The sequence below is a fragment of the Anguilla anguilla genome, chromosome 10, assembly GCF_013347855.1.
Source record: "Anguilla anguilla isolate fAngAng1 chromosome 10, fAngAng1.pri, whole genome shotgun sequence".
Lineage (NCBI taxonomy): Eukaryota > Metazoa > Chordata > Actinopteri > Anguilliformes > Anguillidae > Anguilla > Anguilla anguilla.
In genome coordinates, this window is record NC_049210.1 from 12,040,367 (window position 1) to 12,053,715 (window position 13,349).

General features: G+C 42.2%; 2 protein-coding genes across 3 annotated transcripts in view; one reads left to right on the forward strand and one right to left on the reverse strand.

Annotated features, from left to right (window-relative positions):
- The first annotated feature begins 325 nt into the window (after positions 1-325).
- es1 (ES1 protein, mitochondrial) lies at positions 326-4,916 on the forward strand. Its single transcript, XM_035379927.1, has 7 exons — positions 326-1,509; positions 1,844-1,896; positions 2,135-2,245; positions 2,680-2,811; positions 3,406-3,498; positions 3,988-4,153; positions 4,636-4,916. Exons 1-7 carry the CDS (start codon positions 1,390-1,392, stop codon positions 4,768-4,770), a joined length of 810 nt encoding a protein of 269 aa, XP_035235818.1. The 5' UTR covers positions 326-1,389; the 3' UTR covers positions 4,771-4,916.
- A 136-nt stretch (positions 4,917-5,052) lies between these two features.
- The window catches only part of igsf9b (immunoglobulin superfamily, member 9b), a 43,073-nt gene continuing 34,776 nt past the window's right edge, over positions 5,053-13,349 (reverse strand). Inside the window, exons 19-22 of one of the 2 annotated variants that reach the window (XM_035380200.1) lie at positions 9,331-12,828; positions 8,883-9,058; positions 8,453-8,662; positions 5,053-8,104 (exon numbers count right to left, since the gene is read on the reverse strand). In XM_035380200.1, the coding sequence (XP_035236091.1) occupies positions 8,469-8,662; positions 8,883-9,058; positions 9,331-12,828 (3,868 nt within the window). In that variant the 3' untranslated portion in view covers positions 5,053-8,104; positions 8,453-8,468. The remainder of the gene's footprint in view (positions 8,105-8,452; positions 8,663-8,882; positions 9,059-9,330; positions 12,829-13,349) is intronic. The other variant, XM_035380201.1, reaches the window with a different exon arrangement.

The window sequence follows — 13,349 nt, forward strand, 5'->3', positions numbered from 1 at the left end:
AAGTGGGGTGCTGTGTCCTTAAATGATAGGCCTTCTCTGGAGGCTTGTACATTTTTTAAATAAATGTTTCTACACAGTCATTTTTTAAATGTTGACAAAAGAAACTGCAATAAGGTATACAATCTCTGTATTATAGACTACCTGGATATGGGACCCTACATTGCTATTCAAGATTTTACCATTGATTTTTTTAAATATCTAAAAAAATATATTTTCAAAAATGTAAACATTTTAAAATATATTCATCGAAACATAATGTTTACTGTTTAATGTAATGATATATATGTTTTAGTTAAAAAAAAAACAAATACTACAACATTGTTACGTACCCCAAAGTACAATGTTCCAAATTTTTAATGCAATGGTCTAAAAAGTGGCAATAACATTGTGCAATAATTTGTATGTGTCATATGACTTTCGGACAATATTCTGTATAGCTAAAGTAATATCATCATTGCCAGTATTAAGACCATTACAGCAAATGAAATATTCCATGTCACTGCAATGGTTATTTGTTTAGTAGATGCCCTTACTGAATGGCTCATCCACATGGCTTGCACTATGCACATTAGTTATATAGTTGGACATGTATGGAAAAATGTGGATAAGAAGCCTCAATCGTGCAACAGCAGTGTCCGACCATGGAGTCTCATCTGCCACCTTTCTATACATTTTTCTACATTTAGCTGCCTCACCATCAGTTTGGAATGTAGTCATTTAATATTAAGTTAATCCTCAAGTGATTGAGGATGTAGACATTCAAGCAGACATACAGTATTGCATGGACTTTGGTGATTTAACTTGTTGTGGAATCCAGGAATCATGCTCTCTGAGCCAGCAGACAATATCTTATTACTGCACTATAAGAGTCTTATGAAGTAATTGGCTTTAAAGGACAAATTACTCAACCTAGCCACATGCAATTAAGAGCTGCTCATTCCCAACATATAAATAAAAATACTTTCATTTGCTGTGTTCATAACATTTTCATCATCTCTTTTAAAATTTGTTCATAAAGTTTGTGATCTAAGCTTGAAGGAATAATGGTGAAAATGGGAAAACTAGTCTCGCAGTAAAAAAAGTTTCAATAAGAGAATTGGACCGAAGTTGGGAAGGAGAGCTTAGATGTAGCTAAATGACTTAATTGGATAAAGGAGTGTGATATAATTAGAGAAGTGATCGTATCAAGAAAAGGTACCTTCCGGCCAAGGCATTCAGAATCCTCTGTTCTCAGGAACTCAGCTTACAAGGTGACGTCAGGCGACGAACATCAACGTATATATATCACTGCACAAGTTCTGAAAAACATCTACTGGTAAGCCAGACGAAACAGACAAGTTTTGATGACCATTTTTGATCCAATATACATGTGCATTGGGGAAACTTGACATGTTGGCATCAAGAGCTTTGCTAGCGAAGCGGGTGGCGTCTGTCCTGATCCACCAGCCTGCCTGCCTGGCACACCATGGTGGGGACTGGGGCAACTGGGGTAATACCAACATCGCAGTGGTAAGTGAGAGGCAAGGCTAGGCTACTGAATGGAATGAGGTTAGAACAGCGAAACATCAGAATTAATGGAAAACAATCAGATCAGTTACAATGATTTATTTCTAAAACATTTTATTTAATTTATAATAAATATGTATTTTGAATATATTACCATTTTTAGATCCCCTAAAAAATTATGGAAACAGAATACCTGACAAAATTGAAGGATTCCAGTGCACATTAATTCAACAGTGTGGTGTGCGAAAGAAATAAGTGAAAGAAATCAGTGTTCAATTCATTTAGGCAGGGCATCAATGAAATGTGTGTTAACTGTCTGCAAATTCTCTCTTCTCAGGTGCTCTCAGGGTGTGGTTGGTGGGATGGCACTGACATCCATGAGGCTGCATTGTGAGTATGCACAGGCATTGTGTTAAGAAGCATTATAGTCCCTTATATCACATTGCATTCATGGATGTAATAACAGCTCTACATGGTAATGTAATTAAATAATCAATACTAATGTTTTTTTTATTTATTTATGAGCATAATTTGTGTCTCTTAGACAATTTTACAGATTCTTGATGTTAAGTTGTATTGATGTTAAGCTCTGCTCTTCCCTGCCCTTATGTTATGTTTTGCATCATAGCACGATGTATCACTTGAGCCGCAATGGCGCACAGTTTCAGATTTTCGCCCCAAACCAACAACAAATGCAGGTGATGGATCACATGAAGCAGCAGCCTGCTGGGGAGAACAGGTACATCAACGAAATTATTTAAATTCATAAGTGCCATGACTTACAGTCTTAGGTTTGTCATGCAATATTTCACAATGGTAAAATCTATATTGGCATTGCAGTATAGTTAATTTTTAAGTGACTAGGATAAATGATATGACCTCTCTGCAAAGGCTTGAGTTAAAATTTACTCCAAATTATTCCAGGAGTAATAGCCATGTCTAAAGAACTACAACAGGTGGCATGATTTAAGGGTATAATCTCTCCTCTTTTTCATTAGGTAATTTTAAGTCTGTCGATTTCAGTAAACTATTTATATACTCTGGCTGAACAATGGCAAATCACACACTTATGGATGCATTGATCCGTCCAGCTCCTATGCCATTAATATGGATATTGTTTCACATCATGAGGTATGAAAATAATCGGAACACTCTTGCGTGTGTCTGGAACAGAAACATGATGGTGGAGGCTGCTCGTTTCAGCCACGGCCAGGGAAGGATGCAAATGCAAGACCTGTCCAGGCTGGACGTCAACAGCTTTGATGCCGTCATCTTTCCTGGGGGACATGGAGTGACCAAAAACCTGTGAGAGATTCCGTGTGTGCGTGTGTGTATTTATGTGTATGTAGAATAGCAGGGAGATGTTACTGAATAGAGAGAAAAGTTGAAAAAGAGGTCAGAATTTACATTCAAAATATATTGAAAAGTAAAAAATGCAAGCATGAAAGATCTAGATACTAAAACTGCTTGTTATTGGGATGACTAGTTTGAATATCATTAGATGTAAATAAATAAATAAATAATTTTAGATTAGGGGGTGAGAAAACTGTAATATATATATATATATATATATATATATATATTAACAATCATATATTTGGTAAATGTGGAAATTATTTAGTTAGGATCCAAGCTGCCTTTACCTTGGTAAACATGTAATGAGTGGTTTTGTAGAGTTGGTTAATTGTACGGTCAGCAGCTTTTGTTTCTTGAGGTTCTTCATTCTTCCATAGTAAACAATGATTTACATTTTCCTGGTCAACCTCTAAAGAATGTGATGTGTTTGCACTTTAAGATGGAGTAAGAGGTTGAGAAAGGGGGGGATAGGTCAAGTTGATGAGGTGAAAGAATGCTGAAGTTTCAAATTCACTGTGAACTTAACCTACCCTTGACCTGCAGGTCCACCTTCAACAAGGATGGTAAGGACTGCAAGCTGAACAATGATGTGGAGAGAATCCTGAAGGAGTTCCACCGATCCCACAAGCCCATTGGGTGTGTATTTCCGACTGTGCTCTCTATGGGGCTGCAGGTCACAGGGTTCAGTAAACCTGCTATGACCCCTGGATTCTCATGTTACCCTGTAACTGTCACAGCAATCCTTCACGTCTCAGTGACCACAATGCACTTTTGCTGAATCCTGTAAGATTTAGCTCAGTCAACAAGAAACACATCAAAGATTACTTTGAAGCCATGGATGAATAAATAACAATAGAGCTATAGCTAAATAGATTTAAGCAGGTATTAGCAGGGCTACAGTTTATCAAACTCCATGAACAGCTACAGAATTACTATATCAGGTATGTAAAAGTAATATTTATACTGTGGTTTTGTAATGTTGGATAGGTGGGAACAGGTAAACATTTATCAAAATTCAAAAGCCATCTGGAATTTCTGCACATCATTACAAGGATTAGTTCTCTTGCCAGTTTCTTGGCAGATTAAGTCACCTCTTCCGCCCTCTGCTCATGTTCCATGTTTTAGCCTGGCTAGCATGGCCCCCTTGCTGGCTTGCCGTGTTCTGCCCAGCCTGGAGGTTACCATGGGCTACGAGCGGGACGAGAACAGCCGTTGGGGCCGCTGGCCAAACACCAACATGGTGCAGGCCGTCAAGAGCATGGGTGCCCGCCACAACGTCCGTGAGCCTTACATATCCTTACAAAAAGGTGCCCCAACACACACCAGCTTCTCTAGTAAAACACAACAACTGAAACACACTCTGAGAAATAAAGGAAGAGTGGAGGTACAATTTTCCAAATTCACCCTGAAAGTACAACACTGTTCTATTTGAGTACCAAGTTGTTTACAAGCAAAAGAGGTACAAATATATTGCTGGCTAGGACTACAGTTTTATGCACCTATTGGGTACCACCCCAGTGACAAGCGTTTGTACCTTTATAGGCACTTTTTAATACCTAATTTTCTGAGAGTGCACCGTATACAGTTTTTACCTCTTACTGTACGTTTAGACATACATATAGATGACTAAGCACAAAACAGCAGTGAATACAGGTAAAGGTGGATATTCATTTACATACTTGTGATGACATGTTTACTCGCTTCACTTCAGCTCACTTTCAGGTATAAAAATCTATGAGCATTTAATGCATCTTCCTTAACTCCCTGCTTCACGAAGCTTATGTGGATGAGAAGAACAAGGTCATCAGCACCCCCACTTTCATGTGGGAGACAGACTACCACTACCACTACATCTTCGATGGCATTGGCAACATGGTCAAGCATGTCATGCGTATGGTTGCCAAGTGAACCCATGCACCAGAGGTCAGGCTGTGAAGCATGGTCATTTTGAGGGGAGAGGAGCTCTTACATTAGTTTCCTTTTGAATGTCTAAAAGGGGAAACCTAATGCTTAACCTGAATAAACAGGCAGATCCAAATAAACTTAAGAAAGCAGGGTTGTGTTGTGTTTTTATATGTATTTTATACTGATTTTGGTACAGTTTGTGTGTATATATACAGTATATACAATATATAGTATATACAGTATATATCAACATACACGTGCACACACATCTCAAAATACAGTGTGTTGAAATGTGTAAATATTTAATTGGAGCAGACTCAGCAGTAAATACATAATATGTAGAGTGGGACTATCCCTGTCAAGCAAGGATACCTCCCTCCCCATTACCTTCACCAGAATAGGTAACAACAGAAAATCCATTTAAATGCAATTTATTCAATCTTTTACAAACAAACATATAAAAATAACATTTACAACATTAAAAACAGCAACATAACGACTGGACATAAAATTTTCCTCCAAATTTGTACAAAACCTGAAAAAGTTCTCAAAAAGATGACATTCTAAATTCAATAAAAAAATTTACAGCAACATCTTAAATATAAGATAAGGTTTCTGTTCTCTCCTTTTATTTCTTTTTGTCTTTAAAAAATGTAAAAATCTGACCTTTTCATTCTTTCAAAAAATGAAAAACAATGCAACTTCAATTGGCTTTAACTGTACAAAATCTAAAAATGGGCCTTTGCTTCAAGAAGCAAACAATCCTTACAATAGAAATTCAAGCACATAACAGACACTGCCAAGAGCCAACAGAGAAGTACAATTTACCAGCACTGAGGTGTCTATTCACACATTTTCACACTGATGAAGGACACTTATGTAGTGCACTTATACATCATCTTTGCGCATCAACATGTTAACTGCAACAATGTGAATGAATATAATGGTGATTCAAAAACATGACCTAATCATTATGAAAGTATAATGCTTATTTCAAAATGTTTATTAAATTCAAGAAATGGCATATTTTTTGTTTCATTGAAATTATGATTGAAGGTAATGTGTGTATACTAGACTTGGTGATATTTTTCCTCCCATTAATGTCAATCCATCTTTTGAGCAAAGGTGCAAAACTGCATTAGGCACTGGGCTATGGTCCGATTAAAAATACAAACTTAATCTGTCATCAATGGAATATACAATTATGACATCTTTGAGTGTTGAAAAAATGAAAAATGGAAAAACTTGTGTATTTCTGGTGTAGCAGAAACAAAGCCTCATGACAAAGCATCCAATGAAAAGTAAGACAGATGTTAACAATTGCCCACAAAACAGACAAAGCAAAACAACATCATAAATCTGAAGCCTGTTTTAGACATCTGTACACAAGAGTCTGACTATCTGAATGATCTCATCGAAAGACTGGATGTGGATATGCAGGCGAATATGCTGGATTAAATGGGTGTCTTTCAGTTGTTCATTCAGTTTGATAGGGTACAAAATTTTGAAATTGATTTGATTGAAAAATCTATTGATTGAAATAGATTTTTCCTAAGAACCTTCACCAAATGCCAATATACTTCTACTTCATAACAGTTTTAAAATGTGAAAATATATGCCTTTAAAAACAGATAAAGATGTTTTTAACACAAGGCTTAACTTACAAGTGGTATCCAAATAGCTTGGATAGCAGCTCATGGCAATCTGAACTAATAATATATATGGTATTAAGCTTCTTCAATATGGTCAGGTGATTAAGGTGCTCAACACCCAGCATATGCAGTTCACTCACTGTCTGCCCTGTGGACACTTCTACTGACAACAGAGCATGAAGAAAGATTTATCTTTCCCAGTAGAGAAATGCCACAACTTCTTGAATTCTACCTTCACATATATTCCTCCTCTGCAGCTGGCTCCAAATATTATACATATTTTTATACACAATTTTTCAGCTTTTTGTTTTTTTTACAGGAGATACATAACCAAACAAAAACAATTCTGTTCTCATTATGTGTCCATGTTGCGTGTTTTGATCCAATTTGTGAAAGAGCACTGAGAAGTTCTACAAATAAAATATGGTTATTTCATAAAATGCTACAAAATATATAAAACAATGGAAAAAAACAATTAAAAAATATACAAGATTTTCTATAAACAAAACAAATGATTGGTTACCTGGACCTGTTATGGCTTGTTACCCCATTAAAGCTCTCCTGTGAATCACGGTTAAAACCAATAGGGCTTGAGCCTGGTCATAAACACTGTCCAGAACTAACGTATGCCTACAACTTAATCTAAAGGAGCATGTTTTTTTTAGAAAATTGAGAGATTGAGAATAAAGTTTATCATCTTGCTTTTCCAGTTGTATCTTTGAAGAGGGGGCTTTACTGTTTGATTGTCTGACCAGTCTGGGAAAGCTTCTGGTAAAAGCCTATTTTTTATGGATCTGGCTTTTTTCCTTAAGAAACTTTCCTTTGTTTCATATGCTACCAACTCACTGTCCTCTTCAGAACCACCACTGTACTCAATCCCAAAACAGGCAAGCTATTCTTATTTCATCTGGTACCACAGGCCCCAGATCACTGATAGCTCTAGACTCCTGCAACAGCAGTCTGCCTGTACTTAAAATTGATGGTGATTATACAGGGCTCTGAGACCACAGGGAAGCACATAACAGTCCTTCAGATATAATAGTGTTTCTGCAAACATGAACTAACCAAGCAAAGGACCTACCTGACAGACTGTTTACTAAGCCTTTTGTCTTGTGTTGGTCTAATTATAAATACCGTCCAGTTCCATTTACTGTGAGTCATAAAATACTGAATTCCACTGACCTTCTGTGAAAGCTTGCACAGAAGAAAGCTGGTACTGATAAATACAGATGAAACAGAAATATAAATCTATATTCACCCATCTAAAGGACTGAAATCAGGATAACCTAGAGGTATTCAGCTTGTTATATGGGCTTCAAGAAGAACCAACCCCAGATGCCTGCCAATTTGAAATGGATCAAACGACAAGCAGTGAATTCATTTCCCTTCCTTGTAACATTACTCATTGGAGATTGTATATTTATGAAATCCTGCAGATTTCTTTTGGTTGTGCTATCAGTTCTCCGTCAGAGTTCTGGAGGAAATTCAGTTTCAGTCTTAGGTGAATATGGACTGAAATCCCATGCTGTCCAATAATTCTCCAGTGTTGTCATCTAGCACACTGGCTTTAAACTGTTCAATCAACAGCCTTCATGGTCAACTAACGTCCAATCACTTTGCATCCTGAAAGTTTTCTCTTGTGCACAGATGAATCAGATACTATTTGGCCCCTCCTTTGGAAGGTTCTGCAGCAGAACAGAAATAAGAAATAGAAAAATGTGATTAATCTGGTGTTGGTTGTTATCTTTTTCAGTGTGAATTAAAATCAATGCATCTCGGATTCAGTATTATAAATCACTTATCACTTAAGCTAAGGCATAGCAGATAAAAGGTGAGGTAGTTGGAAGGACAGAGAAACACTGTAAAACTGTAAATACAAAGAAGATGGTCAAAATGACAAATAAAGCAACACAAAAATACTGAAAATAGGGTTGCGTCAGGACACAGAAATCATGAAACAGTGATGGTAGACAGAAGTAGACAAATTTAGGCTGAGACTGAGGTGGCATGGAATGACAGAAGGACAAACGGACCAGAACATTTTGGCTGTCAGAGCAGTGCGGTGTTGGGGTCGAGGTCAGGGTCAGGGGAGAGGCAAGGATCTCGGGAACAGATGGACTCCTGGGTACGACGGTACTCCTGATACTCCTGGCGGAGGGCATTAAATCGCGCCTCACTGAGCGAGCGAGCGTACAGGCCACGTGGGGGGGTGGACAAAGGTGGACTGACCGAGGGGAACAGGCCTGGCAGGGAGATTCAGATGGGAGGGTGGGGAAGGAGAGCATAGGGGGACAGAAAGACCAAGGAGAACAGTGAGGGGGCAGGAATAATCTTCATACTTGTCACAATATACAGTAATGGCATACATCTTGGGATAAGGTCAGACACACAGATGGTAGGTAGTGGTAGCAAACAAAATCTATAGCTTGGTTACAGGGTATATCCATGAAACACTCTTCTAACCTTTGCTACGAGGGTCCCGGAGGCCAGCAGTAGAGCAAGGGCGATATCTCCGCTCCCCTCTACCCTTTCCTACACCCTCCTGGGCATAATCTGTTTTTGTGGCCTCCAGGAATTCTGACTCCACAGCAAGATCAGTTGCATCCCATTCATAGCTCTCATCAACTGATGTGTTTCTCCTAAAGGCAGATGTACAAGAACAGGTGCAGGTAGCTTCACAATAAGAACGTGTAGCATTTTTCACAAATATGATGATTTAACTCACAAAATGATGAATTAAGCAAGCAAGAAACTCATTCACTTGGTAAGTACAGATCAATGCACATTAAATGAGTGATTTTCTCATCCTGCAAGAAAAACGGAACTGAACTGTCAATAGCGCGCACTATTCCATGCCTTGTGCGAATCTCTCTCTTGGATTGACCGTGATGGTCGAAGAGAGCAGCCCCACCTTTTGGCTAGTCTCCTGCTTTGCAGCTCCATTTCGGCTTTGTGCATTTCTGATTCTTCAGTGGTCTCTGGGGAGCTGGGGAGGGTAGGGGTGAGAGAGAGGGACTGGCGAAGGAAGGCGTGAGTGTACGAGGGCCCCACACTGCCCCTGCCGCTGCTCTGACTAGCATAACTGGCCCTGCCCTCTTTCCCATCCCTGCAGTCCCTGATCTCCACCTCAGCCCCCTTTCCTGACTCCCTCTCCCTCTGTCTTCCGCCTTCCGGTTCCCGGGGAGGGAATGGGGAGTGGTAGGGTGAGGGCCAACTGTAGCCCCGGGGTAAGAAGGCTCGTGGTGGGCCCCGCTTGGATTCGAGAGGTCTTGGGTACTCCACCCTCATCAATTGTCTGGGGAAGACCTGAAACTGGGAGGGGTCACGGGGGACTGACTTATGCTGCACGGACCTCAGAGCCTCCTGGTAGGTCATGGGCCACCTGGATGAGTCAGGGAAAGCAGTAGCCTGCCGACGAGGGTCTGAAGATTGTCGCCTTGTGGAAGCTGAGGCTTCTGGGTGCCTCAGGGGCTCCATAGGTGGAGGTAAAGGCGCGAGACGAGGTGGAGTGACTGAAGACCTCTCTGGACAAGGAGGACTCTCGAGGCTTCTGGTACTCTGTGGTCGAAAGGTGGCTGATCCTCGCCAGAAGGGGCCTGGTCTAGAGGAGAAGGGATATGCTGAGGTCCGACCTAAGCTAAAAGACTTGATCCGGACATCTGGGTTTGGGAATTCATCCCGATAACACTTTTCAGAGACATAATTCCTGGGGCTCTCATAATGCTCCCATCTCTGTGACCCTAAGCTAATGGACTTCTTTAGGTGAGGTCTTGGAGGTCCCATGACAGAGAGGGTTCCACTTGGACCCAAACTTAATGACTTCTTCATGAAAGGCATAGGAGCCTGGTAGATCCTAGAAGATATTCTGTTAGTCCTATTGCCCTGAGTATCAAGTCTTTGGGATTGTTCCAAGGCAGGCTCCTGTCTACTTGTAAAACATTCAGGAGCTCTGGACAGGACATCTGCCACATCCTTAGCAGTATGGACTAATGTCTGACTGAGGTCTGTTCTTGCAAGCTGTGCCTCTAAACCTGATGATGGAGTCTTGTCGGGGAGTAGTGGTTGCAATTCCAAATGGTAACTCTGTTCTGTTTCACTTTCTGATCTCAGTGATCGTTTGATGTTTTTGTTTGAAGCCCTAACCTTCAAGCTTCTTTCTCTTGTATCCAACACTGAGGAATGTCTACACTCTAGCCCTTCACTTGGCCCTGAATCTGCACTCTGGCTACCTAGAGGTCTGTCTTCAGCATTTTTGGGACTTGATTTTGTTTCAGAATCTTGAGTTTCCCAGTCTTTTGAAACCATATCAAGCCCACCTTGCAAAAGGTTTTCAGACCTCTCATCTATGCTTGGCCAGGCCGGGTCTGCGGCTTCATCAACGGGTTCATCCACACTCATCTCAATGAACCCAGGAAGACTCAAATACTCAAGAATTGCACTTGTCTGCAGAAGAGATATTTTGGAAGGTTGCATCACCAACCTAGGTTTCAGAGAGTCTGACATTCTGGCAACAGAGTAATTTGACTGGTCACTGTCGCTTTCATTTTCTAGAAGAGTTAAAGGGGACCCGTAACTGGGGCTACTGCTGTAAAGGCATTTGTCGCTCTTTCTCGAGCGTGCCCTAACACACTCTTTCTCAAACTCTGGGGACAGTAGAGGGCTACCGGTACTGTCTCTGGTCTTGCTCTCTCTCTGTTTATCTTTACCCCTTTCTGTGGATTTCCGGTGCTCATAAGGCAAGGTAGCACCCTCAGTATGGCTCTGCATTTCCTGCTCAACACTGCTGTCCTTCCCTCCTTCCCTCTTTGGAGGGTGGTGGGGAGAGGATTCATCGTGAGAGTGAGAAGGACTCAAGGCCCTCACTTTATCCATTTCAGCACAGTGTACGTTGCTTTCTCCTGCTGGCTCCAGTCCTGGATCAATCTTCCGGACATTATAATTGAGGGAGGACCTTGATACAAAAGCTCCTTGATCTGGACTGCTGACCCTCTCGTTGGCTCCCACAGAAAAGAAAGTGCCCTCAAGCCCCTCTCTTTGTGCCCTCCAGTCTTCTTCTGGCAGGGATCTCTCAGGATACCTTGTCTTAGTCCCACACAGACCCCCAGAAAGCAGGGGCAGGCTGTGAGTGGTTGGGGAGAGGAGGGACAGGGATGTGCACTGAGTCACAGGGGAACGGGAACAGTCCACGATCACAGAGTCCCTCGTGGCTGCACCTGCTGGGGGTGAGCATGGCTGCTGCGACCTCTGTGTGATATTTTCCAGGGGGCTCTGCAATGGGACCAAGCTGGTTACAGATGTGACAGGGCTAATATCCCAATGGATGTAAGAGGAGGAAGAGGTCCTTCCCATGGGGCTACTGGTGTTTCCGAAGTAGCAGCCTCTCCTGTAGTCGGACATCCGCTGAGCCTGACCACTGATATGATGGGCTTTTTGACGAAGGGTGACATCTTGCAACTTCCAAATGGGCTCCTCAGCCTGGGCCTTCCGCTCCCTCCTACTTCCTGTTGTATCTGCTTCTCGCACCCTCTGGCTGGCGGTATATCGCTCCAGTTCCCTCTCCATCTCTTCTCGCTCCCGTGCCAGCTGCAGGCACTTGCTCAGGTTGTCCCTCTCTCGCTCATGTTCCATCTGGGACACCAGGGTGCTGGTGTTGGTCAGCTGACTCTCACTCTCCAAGCTGGGTTGGAGCCTCTCTCTCTCCGCCTCCCTTGTTTTTCGGTTAAGGCTAGGGAACACGCCTTCTGGGTGGACAGACATGCGGTACTTCTTCAAAGGGTCATAGTCCCTCTTCTCGCTGCTGTCAGAGTAGAAGCTGGCCCTCTCTAGCAGAGCCTCAGAGCAGCCCTGCTCATCATCTGAGTAGAAGCAGCCATGACGGGAAAAGTTCCTGGCCATCGCCTTGACCCGCCCGGGAGAATGTGAGATTTTGCTGGGGCCGGGCAGGTCTACTGTGAGGACTGGGGAGGGGTTCTTCTTCTCTGCACTTTCGGAGTCTAGGGAATCCGATTTTGGAGAGCCCCTGTAAGACGCTCTGCTGCTGCCTGTGCTGCTGTCGCCCCCTGCTGAACACTGTGGGAAGTCCTTCTTTAAGCTTATCTTGATGTTGCTGGGGGTGGAGCTCTTGTCGTAAGGCTGGACAATGAAGCGCCCGTCGGGCCCCCGGGAGATGGACTCCAAGGCAGAGGTTGGGGAAGACGTGCCCCCGAGGTGGCTCTCAAAGAGGGTGTAGTGGGGTGGGGGTGAGGAGCTGGACAGGAGCTGCCGCCGCTGGTCCTGATATTCACTGCGGCTGGCCTTGTCGAAGGAGGAGCGGTCCGACTGGGAGGATGAAGAGTTGGGGAAGAAGGACAGGGGTGGGCACAGCTTCAGTTTCAGGACACTGTCGGGGCTGTCAGTAGGCGAGCCAGCTCTGTGAGAGAGAGAGAGAGAGAGAGAGAGAGAGAGAATTTTAACCATCCTTTATTTCCACAGTCAACACATCAAAGGCATTACTTAAATCGAAACAAAGAAATAATGAGAGAGAGAGAGCGAGCAAGAGAGAGAGAGAATTCTCAGCTGGATGTTTCTTTTCTGGCCTTTACACCTCAAACAATCAACCGACACACTAAATCCTATGTGTCTACATTTGCCTTAAACACTTTCTATGGAAGGCACATCACGGTTTTTCGGCATGGGAAAGCATGATGATTCAATGACTCATCAAAATTAATATTTGCATGGACTGGATCGGCATCAACATTTCAGAAAAATCTCTTTGATTGCAATTCCTAAGAAAAGGAAGAATTCACAGATGTGATAATTTGTTAGGATATGGTCCCCAAAATGTCTCTCTATTCAGCGACTCACAAAAACACAAAGGAAAGAAAAAACTATGGGGTTCATGAGAGGAGCACAAGACAATGGAGAAACACACAGGACAGATGGTGGGCA

Excerpts from the sequence above, each read along its gene's own strand:
- es1 (XM_035379927.1), top strand. The coding sequence starts at position 1,390 with ATGTTGGCATCAAGAGCTTTGCTAGCGAAGCGGGTGGCGTCTGTCCTG. Across the intron at positions 2,246-2,679 it reads CAGCCTGCTGGGGAGAACAG|AAACATGATGGTGGAGGCTG; the intron begins GTACATCAACGA and ends TGTCTGGAACAG. Across the intron at positions 2,812-3,405 it reads CATGGAGTGACCAAAAACCT|GTCCACCTTCAACAAGGATG; the intron begins GTGAGAGATTCC and ends CTTGACCTGCAG.